The sequence below is a fragment of the Solanum pennellii genome, chromosome 2 (genome assembly GCF_001406875.1).
Source record: "Solanum pennellii chromosome 2, SPENNV200".
In the NCBI taxonomy this organism is placed as follows: domain Eukaryota; kingdom Viridiplantae; phylum Streptophyta; class Magnoliopsida; order Solanales; family Solanaceae; genus Solanum; species Solanum pennellii.
The window spans coordinates 58970017-58995044 of record NC_028638.1 but is presented as its reverse complement, the minus strand read 5'-3'; the positions used below and the strand labels follow the sequence as shown (position 1 = coordinate 58995044).

Sequence of the window (25028 nt, the reverse complement as noted above, 5' to 3'; positions counted from 1 at the left end):
CTATTATTATTAATATGTCAAAAATCTAATAAACTTGTTTTAGCACCTTTTCAAAGAACAAATACCAACGAATCTATTTAGCACCTTTTCATTTTGGATATATATTTGCCCCTCAGTCCTATAGGACTAAAATACATATTAAAATTGGCCATAAAAATAAAATATTGAAATGAAAGTAAGTTTTCGAAAGAAATTAAAAACGATAATTGCAAAGTTATTTATTTTTGGAATGCATTAAACTTCAAAAGGGATAGAAATTTTATGATTGAAAAAAGATCACTTGAAATTCTTATTAAAATCATGTTTTTCAAATTTAAAATTTATTTTTCAAAAAAAACATATATTCCTCGGTTAAATATATTACCAAACGTTGTCTTAGTATTTTTTTTTTTTAAAAAAAAGAATCATATCTAAATAGATTTTAAATTATGTGGTTGTTTGATCATATTTTACCATAAAAATTGTAAAAGATAATCTTTAAGAAATTTATTTTTTAAATTCTTTAAAAATATGAAATTTTGTGGTCAAACATAATTTAGTTATTTTGGTTGTTGGGGGCGGTTCTAGGGTAGGGGCTGATAATTATAAAAAGGGCCTAAAATATCCTTGGTATAGAAAATGGTACAAGATTATCATTCATTCACATATTGGCTCCAAAATATTTTTCCCATCCACTTATTGGCTTCAAAATACCATTGTCATCCACTTTTAGTTCAAAAATTGATCACTTATTTAATTGTTTTAAAATTAAACTCTTTAAATATTTTTTAAAATACTTGGCGTTCAACTATTAGTTGTAATTTGATTTATTAATATAATTTATAAACCAACCTACTACCCACTCATTACTAACTAAACCCCACCCAATTAATAATTCAATTATAATATCAAAATGATAGATTTCTGAAAATAACATCGAAAATAATTTAAGCCCCAACTAAATCTAGGTTGAGCCGCTTATATAAGAGGAGACTTTCAATAGGATTCTCTTATTTAGGTGGATGACAGGGGGGTATTTTGGACCCGTGAAAAAGATATTTTGGAGCCAATAGGTGGATGAAGCATAATTCTTTACCATTTCCAATATTTTGAGAGTATTTTAGGTCGTTTTCCGTTATACAAGTAAATATTAAAATTCAACTTAAAAGTATTTTAAAATTAATTAGTATGAAATCAGATGATTTATATTTCATCATTAGAAAAGGGTTGTAAAATAAGGATAATTTTCTTAGCGAAGAAGTTCTTTTACACACTAAGGAAAGATCCAACCATGTCTCATTCACTTTTTTCTCTAAATAATATTTTTATTTAGTCATTTTCTTATCTATTTCAAATTATTTGCAAAGGTGTATGTTATTAGTACCTCAAAATGGACATCTATTGCCTATATATATCATAATTGTTGTAGCTTGTAGGGGACCAATAAGATAATTATTTTTTTCTCAAAGACATTAGCATTAACAATTTAGTTGGTAATCATATACTCGTCATTATCACATCTCCATGTAATTCACTTACCAAATGAATATAAGACTGAGTAATTTTTTTGACAATTGACATACTACAAAATAATAAAATACAAGAGAATTAGACCAAACATGTTCAAGTTATGCACTCATTATACCAGATATTAATATTTATGAGTCACTGATTTAACTGTCTCTTAATAACAAATCAAGAAATACCATGAGGAATGCTTTTATTTTCTTTTTAGATTTTGATGCCTAGGGAATCTATGATAAAAGATAAAAGATTAAAAAAAAGGAACATTCATTGTCTACACTTGTGACATGTGGGGTAAAAACTTGGCTTCCAAGGTGTTCTTTCCTTGGACAATTCTACCACTCACAACACTTGCTTTCTTAATGGAGTAGTTCACAAAAGGGGATGGAATAACAGTCAAACATGAAAAGAAAGCAAACTAATAAATGGTCTTAAAAACAAGAATGGATTCCTCACGCCTCTTTCACCATTTAGCCTAATTGTCACTCTCATTAAAGAGTTGAAAAGGTGACAGAATGTTGCTTATTATGGAATGTTTACACAATATATTCACTCATTATATGAATCATTTACATCCATTATGTAGGATTCAAAATAATTACTGTTATCGACCTTATCAAAACGAGTTAACGACTATGTCTCTATACCAAACCAGTTAGATCAGTCCTCATTTTACAACTTCAGTTATATATCGCTTGTGTGTGTGTGTGTGGTGTCTTTATGTTACTTATTAGGAAAAACCCAAGGAATATTCAGATACTCTCTCATTTATTAGCTTAAAAAAGATGAGATTATTACATGCAAATATATTTGTGGTACACGGACTGTTTGTTACTTCTCAGTAAGTTTGCACATAGGCAGGATACTACATGGCAAAAGTGACAAGGTAGCACTCATCTGCAATACTTTTCCAAACTTATAGTGTGGGAGGGATCCATATATAGCCATGAGTTTGAACGTAACCGGCATTTTGCAACAACTCATCTGCTTCAGCAGGGCCTCTGCTGCCTGGCTTGTATGGAATTGGCTTCACCTCTCCATTGTCAATTCTATGCAAAAGAGGGGTAAAGATCTCCCAAGCCGCCTATATTTAACAGAATAAGAGTTACCATCAATCGTGTTTATGCAACGGGTACAATATATATACCAAAAACAAAATGCACTACGTACCTTGAGCTCATCCCTACGCACAAAATGCTGCTGATCTCCTCTTATTCTGTGAAATGAGAAAACGTTGTTAGCACACTATGTTATCTGCCAGCATGCAAACATGTTAAAACTAAGGACATGCACAAAGGCTGAGAAGCATACGTGTCGAGAATTAGACGTTCATAAGCCTCTGGAATGACAACCCCTTGGTAACGCTGCCCATACGACAGGTCTAATTCACTTTGAACAGTTGACATTTCAAGCCCAGGTTTCTTGACCTGCATGAGAGAAACAAAAGATGTGTCACTAAGAGCACAAGCAAACTGGAAAAGAACTGTTCCTTTTCTTCTCCTCTCTTCCCTTGAAATAAATGAACAAATAAATAAAAGGTGAACCTCCACATTCCCTTAAAACTCAGATAATGAACAAAATAGCGGCTTCTTCTCTCTGTCTCAATATCTCTTACATCGTAATTTGGACACTTCCTGGCCAGGCCAGCTCAGAAACTATTTGATGAACAACCAAACTGATAGCTTGAACAGAACAAGTAGCACAGAATTATTCTTACCGTAAGCTTCATGTACATGGCTTCTGAAGGTTGGAGACGTATCACAAACTCATTTCTCCCCTGCTTTTGACCTGTTTAATATGTCACAAAAGGTATTTTTCCATCATTGAACTTTGACTGAAAATCTGATACACAGCAATGAAGTCACAAAGGGAACAAGTAGATGACCATGTAGGTGAAGTTTCATATAATGCATAGAGTTTATGGAAAACCAAAGATGAAACCACGGTATTAAATGGCCTAGCAATGCTGAACCTCAATTGAGAGAATTAAAAGCAGCAACTATAATTTAACCTATGAACATCAAAGCTCTATCCCAAGCTTGCGATACTATTGCCTTTGCAGCCTCCTTGACGACTAAGTTAAAGCTCCAGCCCTACGTAGAAACACTTTTTAAGATAAACTCTCTATAGAAATACTGGAAGGAGCTAACTATTCAAGTAGAAAAGCTCTCTGACATGCATGATATATATCTTGAGATACCATCCACGTATCAACCAGAAGTAGATCTGTTTCTGGCTAAAGTAAATTAATAAATTAGTGGTGATGCAGTGTGCTAGTATAGGTGATGAAATTTGATAGTCTATGTAACACGAGCTAACAATCAAACATCTACAAAAATGTTAGTAAGTAAGACAAAGATAGTATCCTTAGAAAGATCCTGACACATAGTAAGACAAAAAATAGTATCCTTAGAAAGATCCTGACACATACATCTAAATATATCACCAGGAACATCCTTAAACTGCACTCGTATTTCTGCCTTTCTTGAATTTAGTGCTTTTCCAGCCTTCATTATAAAGGGGACACCTGCAGCAGGTAAGCCACATATACATAAGATACCCAAGATACAGACAAAAAGTAGTCGTCAAAGTACATCTCTGAAACAACAGATAAAAAGCAGTCTACAGCTGAGATCAAACATTAAAATACAAGTTTTAAACTTGTGAAATTCTTATCTAACCTTCCCATCTTTCATTGTGTATGCGTAAAACCATAGTTGCAAAAGTAGGAGTATTTGAGTTGTTAGGAACTGTTGGGTCATCCTTATAGCCTTCATATTGTCCAAGAACAACCTCTTCATCTTTAATTGGAAGCATTGATTGAAGAACCTGCGTGGATAAGAAAACAAATAAGTGAAACACACAATTCTGTGAAAATGGAGAATTGGTTCTTCAAGTCATTATCATTATCTTATTATCCTACAAAGAAGCAAGCAACCACATTGAGTTTGTCGCAGTGTTAACCTGATACATACCTTAACTTTCTCATCCCGAATGTGTTCGGGCTTCTGAGAAACAGGCTTCTCCATGGCAACAAGGCAAAGGACCTGCAGTTGAGAAGGTCACTAATGGTAAGAATTAACATACCCAAGCATAGTGCAGAGTTCAACTGTTCAATGATTAAAGATATAGAGAAATCAAAATAGCAAAAAAGAATGTGTGAGGAATGTATTCCACCCGATCCCCGATGTTTTGAATTAATACAAGGAATGAGCCTACGCAAAAAAATAGCTGCATCTATCAAAAATTGAATATGTTGATGGATTTTTCAGATCTTAACGAATGGGCCGGCATTGGTTTAACCACAATCCTGAGACATAATCATGAACCGGCTTCTTGTAATGTACTTCCAGGAGAGAACCTGTGAAGTATTGTAAATCCCATATTTTGAGTTTCTAACTAACAAAGGTATTGATATGATGATTCAAAAACGACTACTACGCCCCAATCCCAAACAAGTTTGGACTCAGCTATATGAACTCTCACCGATCATGTAATTCCATGTAAACTCATCTCAGGCCAATATTATAGGAGTACAAAAAAAAATATAATAAAAAGTAGATGGCACTTGTTAGCCTTAAAGACAGAATAATTATGGGTCACCTGCAATAGATGGTTCTGAATAATGTCGCGTATAATCCTGCAAAATGAATGAAGGATAGCTAATTATTACCCAAAAAAATCCAAAATGCAGCTTAGTGAAGTGCAGAGAAGGAAATTTATAGGCTTCTTAAAGAACATCTGCTAAGACTTCATCTGATCCTTCAAGTAAAGGGAACAGAAGCCAACAATAAGAAAAGGAGCACAGAGAAAAAAATGGGAAGTTCTCATCTAGGAGACATAGCCATGTGCATACCCATATTCATCAAAATATCCACCGCGGCCTTCAGTTCCGAAGTCCTCTCTAAAGACAATCTGCAAAGTGGAGAATCAAAGTGACCATTTGGAAGTGAAGAGCATTACAACTAAAACACTCTAAGAAAACATGGAACAAGAATCAGAAAGGACAACAGGAAGCTAATGTGGTAAGTTAGCTGATATCAATATCTAAATATTGATCTAATATTGACTACTGAGATTTTGCTTCATGATCTCAGCCATCATACTGGATCATCATGTTCTTCTTCTCCATAGATCAGATAGAAACAAGACACTTAACCACCAGGTAAGGTGTTTACTCTACACAACAGACTTTTCCCTCATTAGGATTTGTGAGAGGCATGTAATAGGAGGTAGTTCAAAATAGTTCAAGAACTTTAACCTTGAGTGACAAGCTAAGCAAACCAGACAACTTTTGCAGATACATCTCGTTATATGCTTAGAAGTTAGAGGAAAGCCTCCTCTCCTACCCTGTAAGCAGATGTACCTTTCGTCTTCTCAATATCAGTGTGATATGAATATCTAACTAGTTACAATTTGTAAATATGATACTGATGAGAAGAGCAGTAAGAGTACATGTTCAACTATTGATTGCTTCAATCTTAAAGCTGGAAGATCATTGTAATGCGGTATTTTTCTTTATAGGTTACATTACAAGAAATTAGTATTGCACCATGTATCTTAGAGGGAAAATATACCTGTATATTATCAATGTTGTCACGATTCCAGAGCGGCAAAAAGAAGCGATTTGCAAAACGCAGCACCAACTGCAGTAGATTTCATACAATATGAGATAAATGCACGTACCCGGGTGAACTCATACTAAACAAAATAGTGTGTTTTGGGAAGTACCAAATTCTGAACCAACTCCTTCCCCAAATAATGGTCAATGCGATAAATTTGGGGTTCGTCAAATAGTTCTCCAATCTGGGAACTTAGTTGTTCAGATGAAGCTAAATCCTTGCCGAAGGGCTTCTCAACAACGATTCGTGTCCAACCACCAAGATCAGCTGGAATAGTGCAAGAAAATCTTTAACAATTTCTGTTGAATATCCAAAAATATTGCAACCAAAAATAAAAACAGCTACTTATTGGCACACAATCTGACCAAGTACAGTGACTTGAGGATATTTTACGTAAGTCATACAGTATGCTGGTAATTCTTTTTTCTCAAAATCAAATTTAGAATGTAAAAATTCAACAGAACATCAAAGTTGTAAACTGAAAATCCCAAACTAATGAAACCTTAATACAAGGGTTTACCAATTTCACCTAAATGAAATATTTGTTTGTTGAAAAGGAGATATTTCTTTTCTTGCACAAGTCAACTCTATTCACTCCATTTTACTTCTACAAATATATAGATGACGATAGAACTAAATTTGATCTTCCTGTTTAAAGAATGTATTGCCTATCATTAATTTTGTACGTCAACTCTTCAAGCTAAAAAGGGCCGTTTTTTATTTAAAAAGGACAATGACATCCAGAAAGGAAGGTTCGTAATTTTTGTTCACACTAGGACAGTAGCATATATCTAATATAACCATGCAGAAATGTGAGTATTTGAAGTCAACTGATAAAAGACCAAAAGAATGAGGATTGCATAGTAATCAGTAAAGTTGAACTCATTATTAGAAGAAATACATACATTTGTTCATACAATAACTTTTTATCATTCTGCAAACAGAGGGATATACTGACGGAGGAAGAGCAAAGTAGAAAAGTCTTCTGGATGATCCTTCTGTGCTATTTTTCGAGAATTCGTGCTCAGATATTGCCTTGTCCAGTAACGTAAAGCCCTCACCAGAATCATAAGAGCCACTGACGTATTTAATCTGAAAGAGCAATGACAAGTAAGCTAATTAAACATCAGTTAAATGGTGAAAAGAACATGAAAAAGCTTTTCACTCACCAGTTGCAGAAACTCTAATACTTCTCCTTCATTTTCTTTCCCCCGAGAAAGATACCTGCAATCAAAGAATCTTGTCAAACCCAAGCATTCTCCCCAGGTTTGCAAGAGACATGAATGGAAGTAGAGCGAAAAATACGAAGGATGAGCATTCTAATCAGCAAGCAGGTGAACTACAATGAAAAGATTTCTTCTGGGGGGGAGAGCCAGGGGCGCATGGTAAACTAGCAAGAACAATCTACAGAAGAATATACGAGTTCTTTTTTTGGAAAAAATAATTCAAAAGCAGTGGTACATCCTCACTATCACGTTTGAGGAAGACCAAGACAAAAAGTATCTGAAGAAAATTGACATAAATAGAGACAAGGCGAACAACAAAGCATTTCATCATGAATTTGAGGCATGCAAATGCAACAGATATCATACTAACCCACGGATACGGCTTCTCAAGTCATCATCAGAAATTTTTGTCCTTGCGTAGCCAAAAATGTGAACTTCATTGGATTGCAGAAATCCCTGAGAATTCACAGCCCAATGCCAGAGTTAGCATACTGCTCGAATGAGCTCCATAAACTTTTTAACTAGTGGTATAACTAGGTATGATTAGTCAGATTTTCTTTGTGACTCCGCTATTGACATTGATTTATCATAAAAATCAGATTACCACAAAAAACAAACACCAAATGTCAACCTAGTAAGGTAATCTGATTTGAATTGTACCTGCCGATAGAGGTTGAAGAGTGCAGGAAAAGTTTTCTTTTTGGCAAGATCACCAGAAGCACCAAGAACAATAATAGAAAGACACCCAGTTTCAGGTATATTATCATTGTCTCTAAAAGAGTCATTCCTAATAGAACCCCTTTTCTCAATACACCATGATGCCGCCATCTTCACAACCAACTTCAGCCTTGTGAGTTGTGATCTATAAATCAATAATCAGTCAATCAAATACTGTGAGTTGTGATCAAAACAACAGTAGACGACACTCAAGATTCTGAAAATTGGGTAGTTAATAAGATTTAAGCAGGCTGCATAAAGTAATCAACTTTACTAACTTTACTCTAGCACGAGAAGAAAGCGGATGATCCAAGAAAAACAAAAGAAAATGGTTTGAAGAAGCAGTTGATGACAACGTAAAGCATAATTAAACCTGAATTAGCAGAGGATAATATAAGAAAGATCCAGCAAATTAGCAAGTTAAAGAAAGCAAAAGTTCAGCAACCAATAAACTACCAAGATCGAATAAAGGTGACAAGAAACCAACTTTTAGGTATTGAAAAGGAGAGTAAGCAGTAAACAGGAAAGGGGTTGGATCAAACCTGAAAAAAGGGGGCAGTAAGCAATACGATGTTTTTGGTGATTTTAATAAAGATTTTTATTTTTTTTTTAATTTATAATACAGATGCCGTTCACCTACCACCACTTTGACTTATATACGCCGCCGTAGTCTCTGACGTCTTTTTAGTTTCCGATCAACCACTTTTTTAATGCCATTCTCCATTTCACATTTAAATACAACAACAACAGTAAACAAAATTAATTATTGTAATCACTCATAGTGGGTAGACCATTCCATGTTTCCAAGATCATCATATTTTAGTAGAACACCACTCTTGACCACCTTATGACTTTATTCCATTACATAATTAAATACAAAAAATAGTATTTAAGTTTAGCACTGTCATTTTGTTTGAAAATACAATAAAGTGGGATTTCGGTGTACAACATTAAAAAAAAAAAAATTTATCTCGAAGATATAGAGATTATTCTTGATAGACATTAAATAAAAGATATTCAAAATATATTTTTTTCTATACTTACTACTTTATAAAAAAAAATTACTTACACTGTTTCTTCTATTTTGACTTGACAGATAATTGAAAAAAAAAAAATTAATTTTATAATTTTAAATATGTCAAATAAAAAATTAAAAATAATTTTAAAAAAAAAACATTTTTCTTTAAACAAGAAGTAAAATAAGACTAACATTTGACATGGAGAAGTACAATAATTGGTATCATCGTTTGTGAATATATATATAGAGTCCTCATTCTGGCCCTACAATAAAATAATTGGGGAGATTTTAAGACATTTTATCAACTAATTATAAAATATCGAACAAAGCATATCTAATATAGAGCATGCTTATTTTTGACGGAGGAATTATTTTCATACACTAATTTAGATTACGGAGAAATCGTCAACAAGGGGGAGACCAACTTGACTTTCAAAACTGAACTTTTCTTTTAAGTTGTAAACCAGCCTTTCCTTCTAACCAACAAAGTTGGTACTACACTTCGAACCAAACAGCTGATTAATTTCTCTAATTCAGAAGCTCACTCAATTAGTTATTGTAAAACATTGTAATACCTTATATTTGGTTATGGACAAATCAAGCATCTAAAGTAGACTTTCAATCTATATTTGAATATTTCAAAGTTCAAACCTCCTCTTTTGGCATACTCCACCAACTGAGCTAAGTGACAACTGGTTTACATACAGAACAAGCAAAGCTTTTGCCATACAACTCCAGCAACTGACTGACTATCCATCAACTGATTACATACAGAACAAGCTATGGATTACATATAACACTGGATTAGAGTATAGTATAACCCTGACATCATCGACCATATCACAGTTTCAACCACTTTGGCTTAATTTTCTTCTTATCAGCAGCAGGCTTTTGATCTGGTACTGAAGGAGGGGGGTTGGTAGTTGGAGATTCATCTCTGCTAGGTTCATCAGGCTCCATCTTCTCTATCATAGAATCCAATCCTTGCAAAGACATGACCTCTTCTTGAAGATAGGATCCTGATGCTGCAGCACCATCATCACCTGTGAATAGGTGAGATCAATTTCACTAATAACATGATTAAGAGCCGTGAGTGGAACACAACTCCAAAAACCAAATTAGAATTAAGTCAGCAGAAGATTCATAATGTGGAAAAAGAGTCCAATTGAAGTGTCATAGTGTAGCCACGCCTCACATTCCAGTACACTCTCCGATGCTTGCTTCTACGAACTGTCCTCTTAATAGAGACCTAGTTCAGCCTCTAGGCAAATTGTCATCGCCGTCGAGTTAGCACTTGCACTTAACGTTTACGTAACTTAACCAAGCATAGCGACCTGATGTGCTTTTTATGTACGCAAGTTCTTGGAAATAAGAAAGCAAGCTATAAGCCTAAAGACACAAGGGAGCTCAAAGACCAAGTTCAGCCTCTCAGAAAACTGTCGCCACCTTAGAGCTAGCCCTTGTGTGCTTATTGTATACGAAAGGTTTTGGAAATAAGAAAACATAATAAAAGCCTAAAGACCCAAGACAAGCTCATGACAAGGCCATTGTTTTGTTTTCTAATGGTCAATTTCAGCCTTCTAAAACTTGCAGAAACGCTGCGATACATTGGAACAATGATCCAAATAATATTTTATGTTTTTAATTTGAAAATGCCGCCAACCAGATTGTGTCAACATCATAGCTTTAGGGGCACTTTGTATAATCCGATGACTTTTCTTCAAATGGCCGAACTCTCACAAACAATGCAAACTTAGGGGTGACAGTGGTGGAAGTAGCTAGTATGAAATTTCTTGGGCACTTACCCACATGATTTGGCCCCTCTTCCCAGGAATGAAGAATTTTCGGAAAAAAAAAAAGATTTTTGTTTTTTATTTTAGTTTATAGATTTCTTATTATTATTATATGTTAGGAGGAACTTCTTCTGCTGTTTTCTCAAAGGTTTGTTGTTTACTTGATCGCAAATGAACGGGTGCACACATCGGTCTCTAGCTTCCTATGTCCAAATAGACAACCACTATCCAGCACAGTAAGTGCCTGCTGGCGCACGGGCAAAGCAAAAAAATTGTGGTGTCTTACATATATTCATAGGTTAATACATATACCCACATGGATGTTTTACCAATCATCCATAAGATAAGAAACAACTTAAATAAGTAGGAGAAAAGGGCATGTACATGAGCATCTAGGGAGTTGGATGATGGAGACCTTTTTTGCCGGATTAGTACAACTCTTATTGATGAAAACAGGGTGCTTGTATCAATATTACGACTGACGGCTTACACAGGATTCCAGATATGAAGAGATATGCCATAGCAGGCTATTGATTAATATATATAAACCTTCCCTCTAAAAAAGCAAGGACTGAGGTCAAGGAGAAAGATTCTCTTGAGCTAAAGGTACTTAAACCCCTCACACCTCCCTGTTGCAAGGTTTTCTTAGAATAATCACCAAAAACATTCAACATCATTAAATCACCACTGAAGTATATCAAGTATGCAAGTCATTGCAGGTTCAATTCCCAAATAAGTAACAGAGGTTTCAAAGAACTGAAGTTACAAAAGAGCGGAGAATTCAGACTGTTAACAGTTTGCACTAACCTTTGGGTAGATCATAAGAGAAATAAACAACAGCACCAGGAATAAATCCAGCAGAATAAAAATCCTGGGAAAAATCTTTTATTTGCTTCTTAGGAGGAGTGGTATCTGAAATAACGGACAAGCATTAAATCTTCAGCAACACTAATATTATAAACCGCTATTGAGAGTAAAATATAGGAAAAAGTAAAATGTAGCAAATGTTTAGAATAATCTTACAGATATAGAAAGGCAGTTCAGGGTGAGCAATCACTTTCACAAGAAGGTCAAGTAAGCTCTTGATTGTCTCTGACGGATGAAATGTGGCCTCCAATATATAATTATCCGGGAAGCGTACTCTGATTACAGCCTGAACAACACAGACCAACACGTGATATAAAAACCAATAATGTCAAATGCAAAGACGTCGAAAAGTGTCAAGGTCCCCCTCATGTCAATTAAGTTCAGAATTCATTTTTTCAACATATAATTCGGACGTAACTTCTTGTTTTTAAGTTCCAATTGATCTTTCTGGCTAGTTTTCTTCATTAAAGCTTAAAATTTCCTCTTCATAATCACTAACCATTTATTCACAATATTTTCGAAGCCATTAAAGTAGCATTTCACCAGCTGCATTTATTTTTTATTATCGCCCTCTCCAAGATAGATCCCACAGTGAGGAGCACGCTTAGAGCCTTCTTTAGGCACTAAAGAACTGTCCAAGTAAGATGACACTCTCAGCCTCAGATGCTCAGCAACAACAACCTTCAGATGTCAAGTGTGGCTTTGACAATACTGATGAAAACTTAACTTACCAAATCTAACACCAAAAATATTCAAACTCAATACAAGTGAAAAAATCGTCTGGAGAGAAGGATCAACTGAAAACCTTAGTTATCCTTGCTCTGCGCACAGCTTCTTCTGCCTCACGAATTTTCTTCGTCTTCAAGTGCTTCTCTGTTGAAAATTTTCCCAACACCAGTTAGAATAAGCAGCATCATTAAAACAACCAAATACCTGTATACTTCAGATCTATAATAATAAACAAGATCCATTGAAGAAGGTAAAAATGAGGAAGACACGGTGAATATACCGCAAGCCGCAAGCAAATAAGAAAAATAATAGAGTCTGGAGTTCTAGTGTAATTTGTCAAGTAAATCGACAGACAACTAATTGACATGTTTTTTGTTCTTCTGTTAGAGGTCAGCTAGAAATCTCACTTTAGCAAATACTTGAAGCCATTTTTCATCTGAAAGTCTATACAAGTGTATCTTACCTTCTTTTTTAGTTCCCAAAAGTCGATAATAATCCTCCGGTGTGAACTCATAGAAGTCTTCGGGCTCCTCTGACACTGCAGAAGATGATTGAGAAAGGCCACAGCAAAATAAAATGAGCAGTTATGAACCAGACAATAGAATAGAGTTCAGGAAGTTGTATTAGTACTAATGTCTATGTCAAGTAGGAAGTACCATTGCTGGAAACATCAGGAGGCACTGAAGAAGCTGTTGCTGTTTCAAATACACGGATTTCATGTCCAAACTTTTCTTTTGCAGCAGCAAGCTTCGCCTGAATTAACCCAATAAAACAGAAAAGTTACAGTCCAGTATATATTTACATTTTCCATGCTTGAGTAGCAGACGGAGCTTTCCATGATTTTAGCTTTTGAGGGTGTAGCTGAAGTAAAACCTGATGTATTTACACAAAGGGGAATAGGTAACTTTACTTGACAGAAAATACAAACGAATTTGGCAGCTATTGTATCGGATTTTTTTTATCATTCTTTACTTTTACAGCTGCAAGTTAGATTTTACTATAACTCATCGTCCACAGTGCTTCTGCAAGTTCAATAATTTTAAGGAAGTGCTGATCCATGGTCTTCCCCCTCAGAGCAGTTCACAACAACAACATCATCCTCATCATAATCATCAATAACATCATACCCAGTGACACGGACACCGGAGCAGTTTCTTATTTTATTTTTAAATTTTAATTTGTTTGCTGTTAGGTGAAGGGGAGACCTGGAGCAGCAGTAAAATTATCTCCATTTGATCTATATGTCATGGGTTTCAGCCATGGTATGTACCACTTGGAGAGTGGGCCTAACCCCCGAACCCTGCATAAACTTGGATGTTTGGCGCGCCCAACCGTTTTCTTTCCCTACTAGATACAAGTCAGGCTATTACAAATGTCTCAAGCTAGTACCTTAACAGTTTAATCGGAAGTTTTATGGCCTACGCACATCTCTACAAGTGCTTCATTTTTTGAAAAAAATAAGGGGTGTATTACAAATATAGAACAAAAGAAAAGTGCAACTTACATGCCTGAATTTCACACTTGTATGCTTGATTTGCTCAATACAGTACTAGAGAAACTGAAGAGTAGGGCATACACTTTATTTGTTATTTGGGCACAAAGAGATAAATCAGTGATCATATAAAATGGGAAGAAAGGTGATGTTCTAACAACATTTCTCATGCACAGAAACATAAAACAACGAAATGTATGTAAATGGGTTTAAATATTAACAAGAAGCAGGTATGCAGCAACCCTTAAACAATGGATTGTGTATAAATGGGTTTAAGGATTAACAAGAAGCAGATAATTAAGAACGAAAGAAAAGAAGCAGATACACAGCAACTTTGAAACAATGAACGTGTGACAATGGGTTTAAACATTAACAAGACACAGCAACCCTAAAACAATGGAACGGGCTTGAAGATTAACAAGAAGCAGCAACTCTAAAACAATGAATGGGTTTAAAGATTAACCAGAAACAGCAACTCTTAAAACAATGGAGTGGGTTTAAGGATTAACAACAAACAGCAACTCAAAAAAAATGGAATGGGTATAAAGATTAACAAGAAACAGCAACTTTAAAACAACGGAATGTAGGTAAACAAAAAGCAGATACAACTGGCGCCTTTCTTGTGTTGAGATTTTTCCTGGAAATAGTCTTTATACAAACTTCTTTCTACAGGATTCTAAATAAAGAAAACCAAGAAAATAGCAAACAAGAAGGCTTTTCCCACCATGAATCAACCACAGAAACACATGCGAACTGATCTGAATACTCACACAAAAAGGGGTAAAACAAGAAGTTTAATCGAACCGGTATCTTGAAAGAAGAAAAGAAAGATGAGATTGAAATGAATACCTTAGCTGATTCCAACTCCATCGGATCAACGGCGGTGAATCTCTGGCGCTTTGTAGCTGGTGCAGAATCAACTATCATTACCCACACAAGCAAAGAAGAATTCTCTGTTCTGGATTCCGGGTGGGGCGGGGTTAAATAATAAATAATAAATCCGAATATGGGATATGGTCTAATGGGCTTTAATTGTATAAGCCCGGCCCAACTTCATTCTTGTCGGATTGGCTTACAAGGCACGGGATCTTTGCAAAACAATTAACAACCTTTATTTTTCAACTCAATATATTCATTAATATAATATATTATACACATTACTATATACATTTTTCAACTAGGCTGAATGGCTATCTAATTAATTTCTCTGAAGGAGTCGACAAATAGTTTTTGTGTCATTCTTTAGAATTTTTCTCCATTTAAGAATTTTATATGAAAAATAAATAAATTTATATTTTTAGAATAATAGAAAATTACACTTTTCATGAACTAGGTGAAATAAACGTCATTTTAGTGTAATAACATTTATATACTTTATTAAGTTTTGCACCTTTCTTATCAAGTTAATAGATATTACATTATTTTCAAGCTATATGAGTAAATCATAAATTTTATTTTCCTTTCATTTTTCTATCTTAATAAATTGTTCGCCTGTCTAATTGAATTGGCAAATATTATACGTGTTATTCAATCATTCACAATTCTTTCAAATTAAATATAATGTTCATCGTAACTATTTGATTATATTATTTATCAAAATGAAAAAAATTTAATTATTTAATTATTTCCAAATTGACAAATTAATTAAATATGATAAGTATTACTAACACTACCAGTTATTACCTTCATAACACGTGAGTATAATAAGCTTCGAAACTTGAAAACACTATTATAAACAAAGATAGTCATAATAAATAATAAGGATGAAATTTTTGTTCTTTTGAATATGTGAAAAGATTGTACCACAGATTTATGATACATTACAATATTTTAAGTGTCACAAAAAAAACGTCTTAAAAAATTTAAAATAAATTAAATTCGTCTTTAATTCATACTCACATTCTACATTACTCTATCGCAAAAGATTGAAAGAGAAATCATATAGGTTTCCTTGCTATTTGTTGATAATTATTTTTGCCATGTCACTCATAGATAGTAGTAATTAAATTTAACTCAAACTAGAATAGGGGTGAAGGAACAACTAAATTAAGCTTTGTTGCCAGTGTAGAATAATTTTTACGGAAAACAGCTTAAAATATATCCTCCATTCATCTATTGGCTCTAAAATATTTTTTTTCACCTATATATTGGCTTCAAAATACCCTTTTCATCTACCTATTGGCTTCAAAATACCATTTTCATATACCTTTGGATTCAAAATTGATCACTTATTTAACGGGTTCAAATTTAAACTATTTAAATATTTTTTAAAATACTTAACGCTCAACTATTGGATATAATTTAATTTATTAATATTATTTATAAATTAACCCACTACCCACCCATTACTAATTAAGCCCCACCCAATAGACAAACCATTTCTAATATTAAAATCACCCTAAACACTACTAAAACACGATAAAATTACCGATTTCTGAAAATGACATTCAAAATTATTGAGTCCGGATTGAAGCCCCAATTAAATTTAGGTTGAGCCGATTATTTAGGAGGACACTTTCAATATAATTTTATTTCAAACTTGAATTCGAAATTTATGATTAAAGGTAAAGAAATAGCACCTCTCGAATTAATTCATGCACTTTTAAATATAATTTTATAAATTTTTATTATTTGTTTTAAATATAAAAACATTAATATATTCTTTTTTTAAAAAGTTATTCATTAAGTGAGATCACATAATTGAGGCGAATGAATAATTAAGATGAACATAGTCAGACTTTTAAGTTTATCGGTAATTTTTATTTAGACACACGAATTATAATTTTGATTAAGGACTTGAATGTATGATAATGTATTTCTATAGATATTTTCGCCTCAAATTTTTAGAAACACTCATTTGTAGTAGCTTTCTTGTTGTGCATTAGTAATATAGCGGGTTTATTAATTGGGTGTGGTTTAATTAGTAATTGGTGAGTAGTAGATTGGTTAATAAATTATATTAATGAGTTAAATTATAACAAATAGTTGAGCGTTTTGTATTAAAAAAAATATTTAAATAGTTTAAATTTAAAATCTTTAAGTAAGTGGTTAATTTTGAACCCAAGGATGAGAATGGTATTTTGGAGCCAAGTGAATAAGAAGGGTATTTTTGAGGGATATAGGGTAATTTTATATCATTTCTGATATAAAATATAAAATATAAAAAAAAAACAAGGTGGATGTGTGAGATAAGAAGTTTTATATTGTATTGGGTGAGACTCACGTTTTGAGACATGGGACGTAAGTCTTATGAATCTGCAGTGCACGATCTTGTGTATATTTCATTTTATAATTTTATTACTAAGAATATAAGTAGAAGTAAAACTTTCAATTATCTCACTAATAAGTTTTAATAACATATAATATGTATATTAAAAAAACTATAAATTTTTATTTGAGAAAGATATTAATAACCAATAATGAAGAAAAAAAGCATTGCAAGTTCGGAACTATTATTTGAGAAATATTATTACAACAATAATAATAAAAAATAATTTCAAGAAAAAAAATAATTTCCGGGTATGATTTTTATGCTTGGAGCTTGTACTCCGAATTCTAAGACTTACGCACTATGAATTTATGTCCTTAATTTACAGTCTGATGCGTATTTGGTATACCACGCCTTGAAGCTCACCCGTGACTAACACAAAAAACATTTTTTAAAAAACTTATCATCAATACAAAACAAATAAATCGGTATTATTCAATTATCATTAAAAGATACTGTACATTGAAAAGAAAATTTACATCAATTAAATTTCACTATATTATATATCGAATAAAAAATATTTTTGTAGGCAAAACCAAAAATGGGCAAAGCTGAGATGACGAAAATCGCATTGCCGGCAGCGCAGAATAATTGCCGATGATTTCAGCGGCGCACGTTAGAGACATCCCTCCCACGAATTTCAAAATTTTCTTCAATCGGCAAAAAACGCGAGTACTCCCTTTTTAATCCAACCCGACCCCACCAAAAAGAACCAGAAATTTAAAAATGTACCCCCAAATTTTAAATTCAACTCTTACATGTGATCCAACAACCAGGCCCTAATGCTAAATTGACTAATCTATAAGGGCTTCTCGTTTGAAAATTTGCTTAGTTATTATACATTCAAATCGGAAATCCGAAAGACAGACGAGACGGAGAGTTGAAGCAAAATTGGGTGAGGAAATAGCCAAAGAAAGAGTGGAATGACGATGGACCGAGAGAAGGAGAGAGAGGTTGAGTTGGAAAGTGCAATGTACACCAACTGTTTGTTACTAGGGTTGGATCCATCCATCATCGGAATCGGAGCCGGAAACGGCACACCTCGCGTCGGACTTTTTCGTCATTCGAACCCTAAATTGGGCGAACAGCTTCTCTACTTTATATTATCTTCTCTTAGAGGTCCTACTCAATCCGCTAAGGTAGTTGCTACTTTTCGACCTATCAATGTGAACTTCTTAGCTCACCTGTGATTCAGGCTTATACTTCCTCTGTTACCATTGGATGTTTTTGTTTTGTTTTCTCACTGCAATATCTTTTCAGGATTTCGATAAGGTCTGGCCAATTTTTGATTCCGCACAATCTCGCGATTTTCGTAAGGTAATTATATACATGATTGTTCCTAAGCCGATAGGTCTTTTCACGCTGAATAATTGAACTGGACGCACACAATCTGTATAGATTTGTCTAGAGTTGGACAGTACTAATTCTAAAAAAAAATAGATTTGTCTAGAGTTGGTCTTCTTCTAGTGAAAGGTTGCTTGCTTATTTATTTATGGAAATCTTAGGTTGTACAAGGGATTATAAGTGAGCTGGAATCTCAAGGGGCACTGCCTAGAAGTAATTCGAGGGTCTCATCTCTTGCCACATGCTGTGGACCAAGGTTGGCTCATTGATAGCTGTTCAATTCATATACCGCTTTGGTTGTGGTTCATTTTAATTATTTGGAGCTCTCATTTGATTTTTCTGTATCTTAGTATCATGTCTTTTCTGTTTTATGTGTTGCAAATAGTAGTCCAGTGCAAGTTGATTCAACTCAGCAAGTAATTTGATCAGTGGTTAGTAATTGCATTATTGAAAATAGTTGTCCTACAGATACCATAGCTTCTGTAAGGGAGTAGATAAAAATTTTGAAGTTCGAATTGCATTAGGGTCATTAGCAAGTTCTTGCACCTGTGTCGCACTGAAATGCCCTCATTCCAGCCCATCCTAATTAATTGTCTTAATGAATGAGTGTTAATGAATTTTCTGGTGCCTTTGTCTAATTATTGAATTTCTGAAAACTTTTGGAGAAGGAAATGATTCCTCTTGTGAGTGGTAAAGCTAAATAGTAGATGGTACCTGCTTCGTTTTCCGTTGACACACTCATATAAGTTTGATTCATACCCTATAAGGTGAAGTTTGCATGCTCATGTGTCAAGAGTAAACATTATAGCCACTATATTACTTAGTATTGATTATTTATTTAACATGTTTACTGCAGATTTGTTGAACTTCTATGGCAACTTTCATTGCATGCTTTGAGGGAGGTTCATAGGCGAATGTTTGCTGCTGATGTTGTTTCTAACCCCTTGCCTGCATCATTAACAGATGTAGCTTTCTCACATGCAGCCACACTACTTCCTGTAACCAAGGTGTCTCTTCTGATTCCTTCCATCCGCTAGGCTTTTAAACAGGCATTTTTGATATCAGGGGGTTCTTGTGACCTTGAATCTAACAGCTTTATCACCCGTAGCAAGGTTTTTAGTTTTCTGCATATTTTAGATGTAAGGCAAGATATGATGTGACTCGATTTTCTTTCCTAATGTGGAAGCTATTACTTGTATCACATTGGCAAAGTAGCTTACCAGTAGTCTATGCTTAGGCAGTGTCTGTTTTCTTTGCTAGTTCCGAAGCTTCAATTCATATGTATTGTAGACAATATCACGATTCACATGAGAATTATTTCTAGTGGATGGATCTAATTGCTGCTTCTATGTGAATAGGCTAGGATTGCTCTTGAAAGAAGGAGGTTTTTGAGTAATGCAGAAACAGCAGTTCGTAGACAGGCCATGTGGTCTAATTTGGCTCATGAATTGACAGCTGAATTTCGAGGCCTTTGTGCTGAAGAGGTGAAAGAAAATCTTGTCACCTTTCTTTGAGGACTTGGAGTTGGATTCTTAGCCCCTTATCCACAGCGGTAAATAATTGTTTCTGAGGATCCATCTTTGATCTTCTTTGTCTCAGGCTTATTTGCAGCAAGAACTGGAAAAGCTGCAGGATGTGAGAAACAAAGTAAAGCTGGAAGGTGAACTGTGGGATGAACTTGTATCAAGCTCAAGTCAGAACTCACACATGGTTCAAAGAGCTACTCGTTTGTGGGACTCTTTGCTGTCTCGCAAGAGTGCGTTCAATCAGTATCTCACTTGTCAATTATATCCTAATAATACAATGCTATTAGCATGCTTTTGCAGAGTGCTTCTCTCACTGATCTTGCAATTAGTGTACTAGAGTTTTGTATACCTGGCACTTACTTGTATTATGTATATATATATATGTATACAGATCAACATGAAATTCTCGCCTCTGGCCCGATAGAAGATCTTATTGCTCATCGTGAGCATAGGTATGATCGCTTTCCATTTTCTCTTCGGTTTTAAAACCAGGCCTTGCCTTCATATTTTATTTTTCTTTAAAAATCATTTAGGTATCGCATCTCTGGTTCAGCTTTGCTCACAGCTATGGATCAAAGCCCTGTAGCTCCACCACCCCATTTGGCTTCTTCACATCAAGCTGTAAGATCACAAGCAGACGTGGATAGAGAAAAGCATGCAAGGAGTTCAGATTCTTCTCATATTCAAGTAGACGATAACACATTTTCTCGAGTTGATGAGAGAGTTGCAAGAGGCCATCCTACTGTTGATATAGCAGAAGTTTTGAGGCGTTGGACACATGCCCTACAACGTGTTCATAAGCAATCCCTTCAACTGGTATGATGATTCCTTTGACTCAAGATTCTATACGTGTTGTCAGAACTCTTTTTTTTCTCTCCTTGAATTTCAAGCTTAAAGTATCGCCTGGCAGTTTACATAAATGTTTGGAACAGTTCTCTTGCTATGTGGATTCAAGTGGTCCAGGTGAAGCAAAACCTTTTTAGGGTGGCCTAAATATGGTGCAAGGACTTTCTACATCTATGGTTTTGCGATGTCACCGAGCACCATGTCTTCTCCTATTTTGGACTTTAGAAGTAGTTAATAGGAGAATGTCAATGTGTTACACAATTGAATACAAGGGTTTACATCTGTTTTAACACTTTAGAATTTATTTAACAATTTGAATGTCTTTGATTTTAATTTCATGCTTTCTTTATTGTACCACTAATTTTTGCAGGCAAAAGCAAATGATGGAGAGGGTCCAGAGCTTTTGAGGAGTTCACTTGATGGTGGTACTGGTGGTCATGCAGAGTCCTTGGCTGCAACCCTTGCTGAACATAAGCAGCACCTAGCAAGTATACAGGTCTGATATTCAGTCTAATTTGGTTGCACTTATGAACTATTATACATGGACTCTGGTGAGAGTATTATTATTGATGCATATAATTAAAAGAAAGCAAGGTAGTTGTTAAGAATCCAATGTGTGGCCTAGTGGTCAATGAAATGGATTGAGAACCACGAGGTCTCATGTTCAAATCCCAACAAGACAAAAAAACACTATGTGATTTCTTCCTGGCATTCTCATATAACTAAATTATTGAAAATATTACAATTATACTGTTGAAAGTTTGTGATGTGAATTCATTGATCTCTAGGTGCTCATAAATCAACTGAAGGAAGTCGCTCCATCCATACAGAATTCAATTTTAGAACTTACAGAAGAAGTTAGTAGTATTTCGTCCAATTCTTCTAGAACAGCCAATTTTCAGGGCAGATCACATTCCCAAGCACAGAGCAGTGGGAGAACATTGGTACTGTTTTCTGAAGCATTTTGTAAGACTTCCTTTTACCTTTTTGAAACAATAGAAAAACCTAAACTACAATATTTACTACAGGAACACAGTGATGATGAGGTAGCTGAGATGAGCTCAAGATTGTCATCCATGCAATTTGAAAAGACATCAGCTAGTCCCACTACTTTGAAGCTCCCACCTTTGTTTAGTGTGACACCGAATTCTTCAGGAAAAGGTGGTGCACAGAAGCGACAGATCTCGGACCAAACCAGCCAAATTGAAAATATGCCTGAGAGGAAGTCTCTGGATCAGCAATTTCTAAATAATTCCTTCGATAATTCGCCACAAGGTTTTTATCCTGCCTTCTGAATGCATACATTGATTTCTTAATTGCTATATGCATAAACTTATTATGAATTTTTGCAGATAATGACACAAGCTTTGTTCAAAATCTGAAGAGATCTGTCAGAGAAGCTGCACTTCGCTCCGAACCTTACTATCAGGGATCATCTCAAGATAGTCGTTCTGATGATAGTTCTGAGCACTACTTTGAGCCTGTCTCAGGGTTAGGGTTTTCTCAGCATGGAGATAGGGCAAACTTGCTGAGAAGAAAAAAATTGTTTGTGTCAGAACCAGATTCTTCATTTTTAGGGACTGGTGCACCGGATAGTCATATGAACATCAAGTCTGATGGAATACCTGACTTATTACATGATCTGCAGTCTGTGGATGACTATGATGGTTTTCTTTCTACTATGGGTTCAAACTCTTCATTTTCGGATGCACATAGGTCATTTTATGATGTGGAGGAAGCTAAGGATCAAGTATTTTCTCCTCCTCTGCTTATGGATGCATCATTGTTAGCAGATTCATATGAGGATTTACTTGGTATGTTTGTTCCAACCTTTTACCTGGTAGATCTATTTGACAATTTTCTTTTAGTTTCGAATCCATGTTTCTACAGTTCCCAATGCTGATTCTCTGATGCTTAAACCTTCAGGCTATATCCCTAATCCCCGAGTCCTTTAATGGTGGTTCCATGCCATAACTGATAACATGGAGTGATGATGTTTTGAAATAATTTCCTAATCTGGACATTGCGTGGTGTCTAAACATGTTCTTTGTTAAATTCTTTCTGGATAAATAACCCTCTTTGGTCTCTTTCCTTTGAGAGAGAGCTTTGTCGAGAATGAGTCGCATTTTATTGCTCTCTTCGCAGGGCATATTTATTTAGGCTGCTGTTCTTATTTGTGTGGAAGTTTTAAACCTTGGTTCTTCTTGGAGAGCCATGCTCTGTTCTTTGCTCTTGATCCACGAAGGCAACTTGTTTGTCAAAGTAGAAAAAAATCATTAGCAATACCACATGCTTTTGTGACAAGCTTCCGGTTCCTCATTGATACTTACTATTGAAACGGAATGGTTTGTTTTTGTACCTGTTAGTAAAAGCCCTTTGTAGGACCCATCACCATTTGCTTATGATATCTTCTGCAATGCCTTATTTATTGCTCTACCAGGCTATCGATAATTTAATGTGTTCTAATAGAAGTCATACTGTTGCAGCACCATTGTCAGAAACTGAAACTGCTTTGATGGAGCATTGAGATAAAACATTGGGTTATGTTGCTGCTCGGCTTTGAAGAGATTGCATGGAAGCTTGTACTGCCAGCCTTTCTGTTGTTGGAATACCCTCCTCATATTAACTTCCGTTTGATTGTGTGATTTCTTGTATTTTTCATGCTTCAAGTGTCTCAGCCTTTATCTTTTGCATTTCATTTGACTGGGAAGAGCAGAGAGAGCTGATCATCAGCACATTGCTCGGTAAGTGTGACCATGGCCGAGCCAAGATTTTGATGTGCTTACCCTGGTCCTGTCAATGTGAGCTTGTTCTTCTGCAGGAGATCGGCAGGACTGCTTCAGACAGTTGTGCGCTGTATACTGCTGGGTAAAGAAATTTTATCTTGCTCCCGATTTTTTTTTTGTTTACTCTGTAACAATTCAATCTAAGGGGAGCCTTGGAGTAACGGTATAGTTGGTTCCATGTTGGTTCGAGCCCATTGATGGTTGCATCAGGATAGGTCGCATCCCGTGTGATCACCGAATGTGTTGTACACTGTGCTGTCCTTTCTTCTGTAACAATTCAATGGATACGGTCGAAGAAGTAATTTATCTGTTCGTTTGTTCTATAATATGGTATATATCTATTCAATTCCCGTTGTGCTTATTTTACCTTACGAAAAGAATCTCTCATAATTTTATGTTTATATAAAGTTAAATATGTTTTTCCATAAAGATTGATATGTTTTATATTATAGAGATATATTTTGGATATTGACATGTCGATTTGATAGGTTGGGCCCCGTATAGTCGGTCAGTAATTTTGTGGATAATAGGCGAATGACAGTAACTTCCAGTCTTCCACCGACTTTCCATGTGTAGATCCCTTTCTCTATCTGCTCATTATCTTCAATGAATTGCTTAATTCCTTGTGATAGGTTCCACTTTCATTTTTTACAGTTTTACATATTATATTACCACAAAGTCACACTGATATGATGACATTATAGGAAGAAATAGGAGTGTCTCCACTTTACTAAATGATTGAAAGCAAGAAACATAATACTGATATAATTGCAAGTTGAAACCCATGGAGGAAATGTTCAAGCCTGAATAAAGTAACAGTTGGATGCTGTTATGACTGTATATCATTGGTTTGGGTTATCAAATTAATGGTTTAGGTATTGATTTAGAATTTTATGGTACATAAAAGCAAGAACACTTTTTTTTGGTTTTAATTTTTATACCGTATAAATTAATTCATTAATAATCCGATCAATAAAAGATGAATCAAATTAATTGATATTTTATAAGTTCGATAGCAATTTAGCGCATACAGATCTCGATAACCGACTCAACAAAATTCAAGGGTAATTATAATTAAAATTTTGATGATATTACCAGACTTTTAAGCTAATAAATAGACACGTTTCTCTATTTTTTTCTTTCATAAGAAACACAAAGATGCAATCCATCCACTTCCTTCTTGTGCCTCAATATCTCATATTTAACCCTGATGACTTACTTTTGTAGTTGTACCTTTTCAAAGTCTGAGAAGGCGAGATTTGTCAAAATACAAAAAATGTCCAAATCTGGA

The 25028-nt window shown here is 34.8% G+C and overlaps 3 protein-coding genes across 9 annotated transcripts; 1 reads left to right on the top strand and 2 right to left on the bottom strand.

Moving 5' to 3' along the window:
• Nucleotides 1–2252: 2252 nt before the first annotated feature.
• LOC107011708 (glucose-6-phosphate 1-dehydrogenase, cytoplasmic isoform) lies at nt 2253–8864 on the bottom strand. 5 transcript variants are annotated; one of them, XM_015211308.2, is made up of 16 exons: nt 8709–8864; nt 8012–8213; nt 7722–7807; nt 7295–7349; nt 7031–7217; nt 6235–6392; nt 6081–6149; nt 5360–5418; nt 5107–5143; nt 4479–4550; nt 4185–4332; nt 3935–4030; nt 3221–3291; nt 2815–2930; nt 2674–2719; nt 2253–2587 (listed from the first exon to the last, which is right to left on the bottom strand). In XM_015211308.2, the coding sequence occupies exons 2-16, from the start codon at nt 8177–8179 to the stop codon at nt 2420–2422; spliced, it is 1536 nt and encodes a 511-aa protein (XP_015066794.1). In that variant the 5' UTR covers nt 8180–8213; nt 8709–8864; the 3' UTR covers nt 2253–2419. The 5 variants fall into 5 exon arrangements, with proteins under 5 accessions (XP_015066794.1, XP_015066796.1, XP_015066795.1 ...); XM_015211310.2 differs by having other exon boundaries at nt 8611–8763; XM_015211309.1 differs by lacking the exon at nt 8709–8864 and adding an exon at nt 8442–8612.
• A 775-nt stretch (nt 8865–9639) lies between these two features.
• Nucleotides 9640–14968, bottom strand: LOC107008657 (plant UBX domain-containing protein 1). Of its 2 annotated transcripts, none has more exons than XM_015207786.2 (7): nt 14817–14968; nt 13132–13228; nt 12939–13013; nt 12552–12619; nt 11903–12032; nt 11687–11791; nt 9640–10129 (listed from the first exon to the last, which is right to left on the bottom strand). In XM_015207786.2, the coding sequence occupies exons 1-7, from the start codon at nt 14892–14894 to the stop codon at nt 9927–9929; spliced, it is 756 nt and encodes a 251-aa protein (XP_015063272.1). In that variant the 5' UTR covers nt 14895–14968; the 3' UTR covers nt 9640–9926. The 2 variants fall into 2 exon arrangements, with proteins under 2 accessions (XP_015063272.1, XP_015063273.1); XM_015207787.2 differs by having other exon boundaries at nt 9640–10111.
• Nucleotides 14969–17900: 2932 nt separating this feature from the next.
• Nucleotides 17901–24108, top strand: LOC107012024 (AUGMIN subunit 6-like). Of its 2 annotated transcripts, XR_001455968.2 has the most exons (14): nt 17901–18374; nt 18496–18552; nt 18741–18835; nt 19436–19586; nt 19938–20063; nt 20179–20335; nt 20497–20557; nt 20639–20921; nt 21322–21447; nt 21740–21895; nt 21980–22226; nt 22304–22765; nt 23438–23695; nt 23773–24108. XR_001455968.2 is itself a non-coding variant. In XM_015211740.2 (13 exons), the coding sequence occupies exons 1-13, from the start codon at nt 18159–18161 to the stop codon at nt 23476–23478; spliced, it is 2178 nt and encodes a 725-aa protein (XP_015067226.1). In that variant the 5' UTR covers nt 17901–18158; the 3' UTR covers nt 23479–24108. The 2 variants fall into 2 exon arrangements, 1 of the variants encoding a protein (XP_015067226.1); XM_015211740.2 differs by having other exon boundaries at nt 23438–24108.
• Nucleotides 24109–25028: the final 920 nt, after the last annotated feature.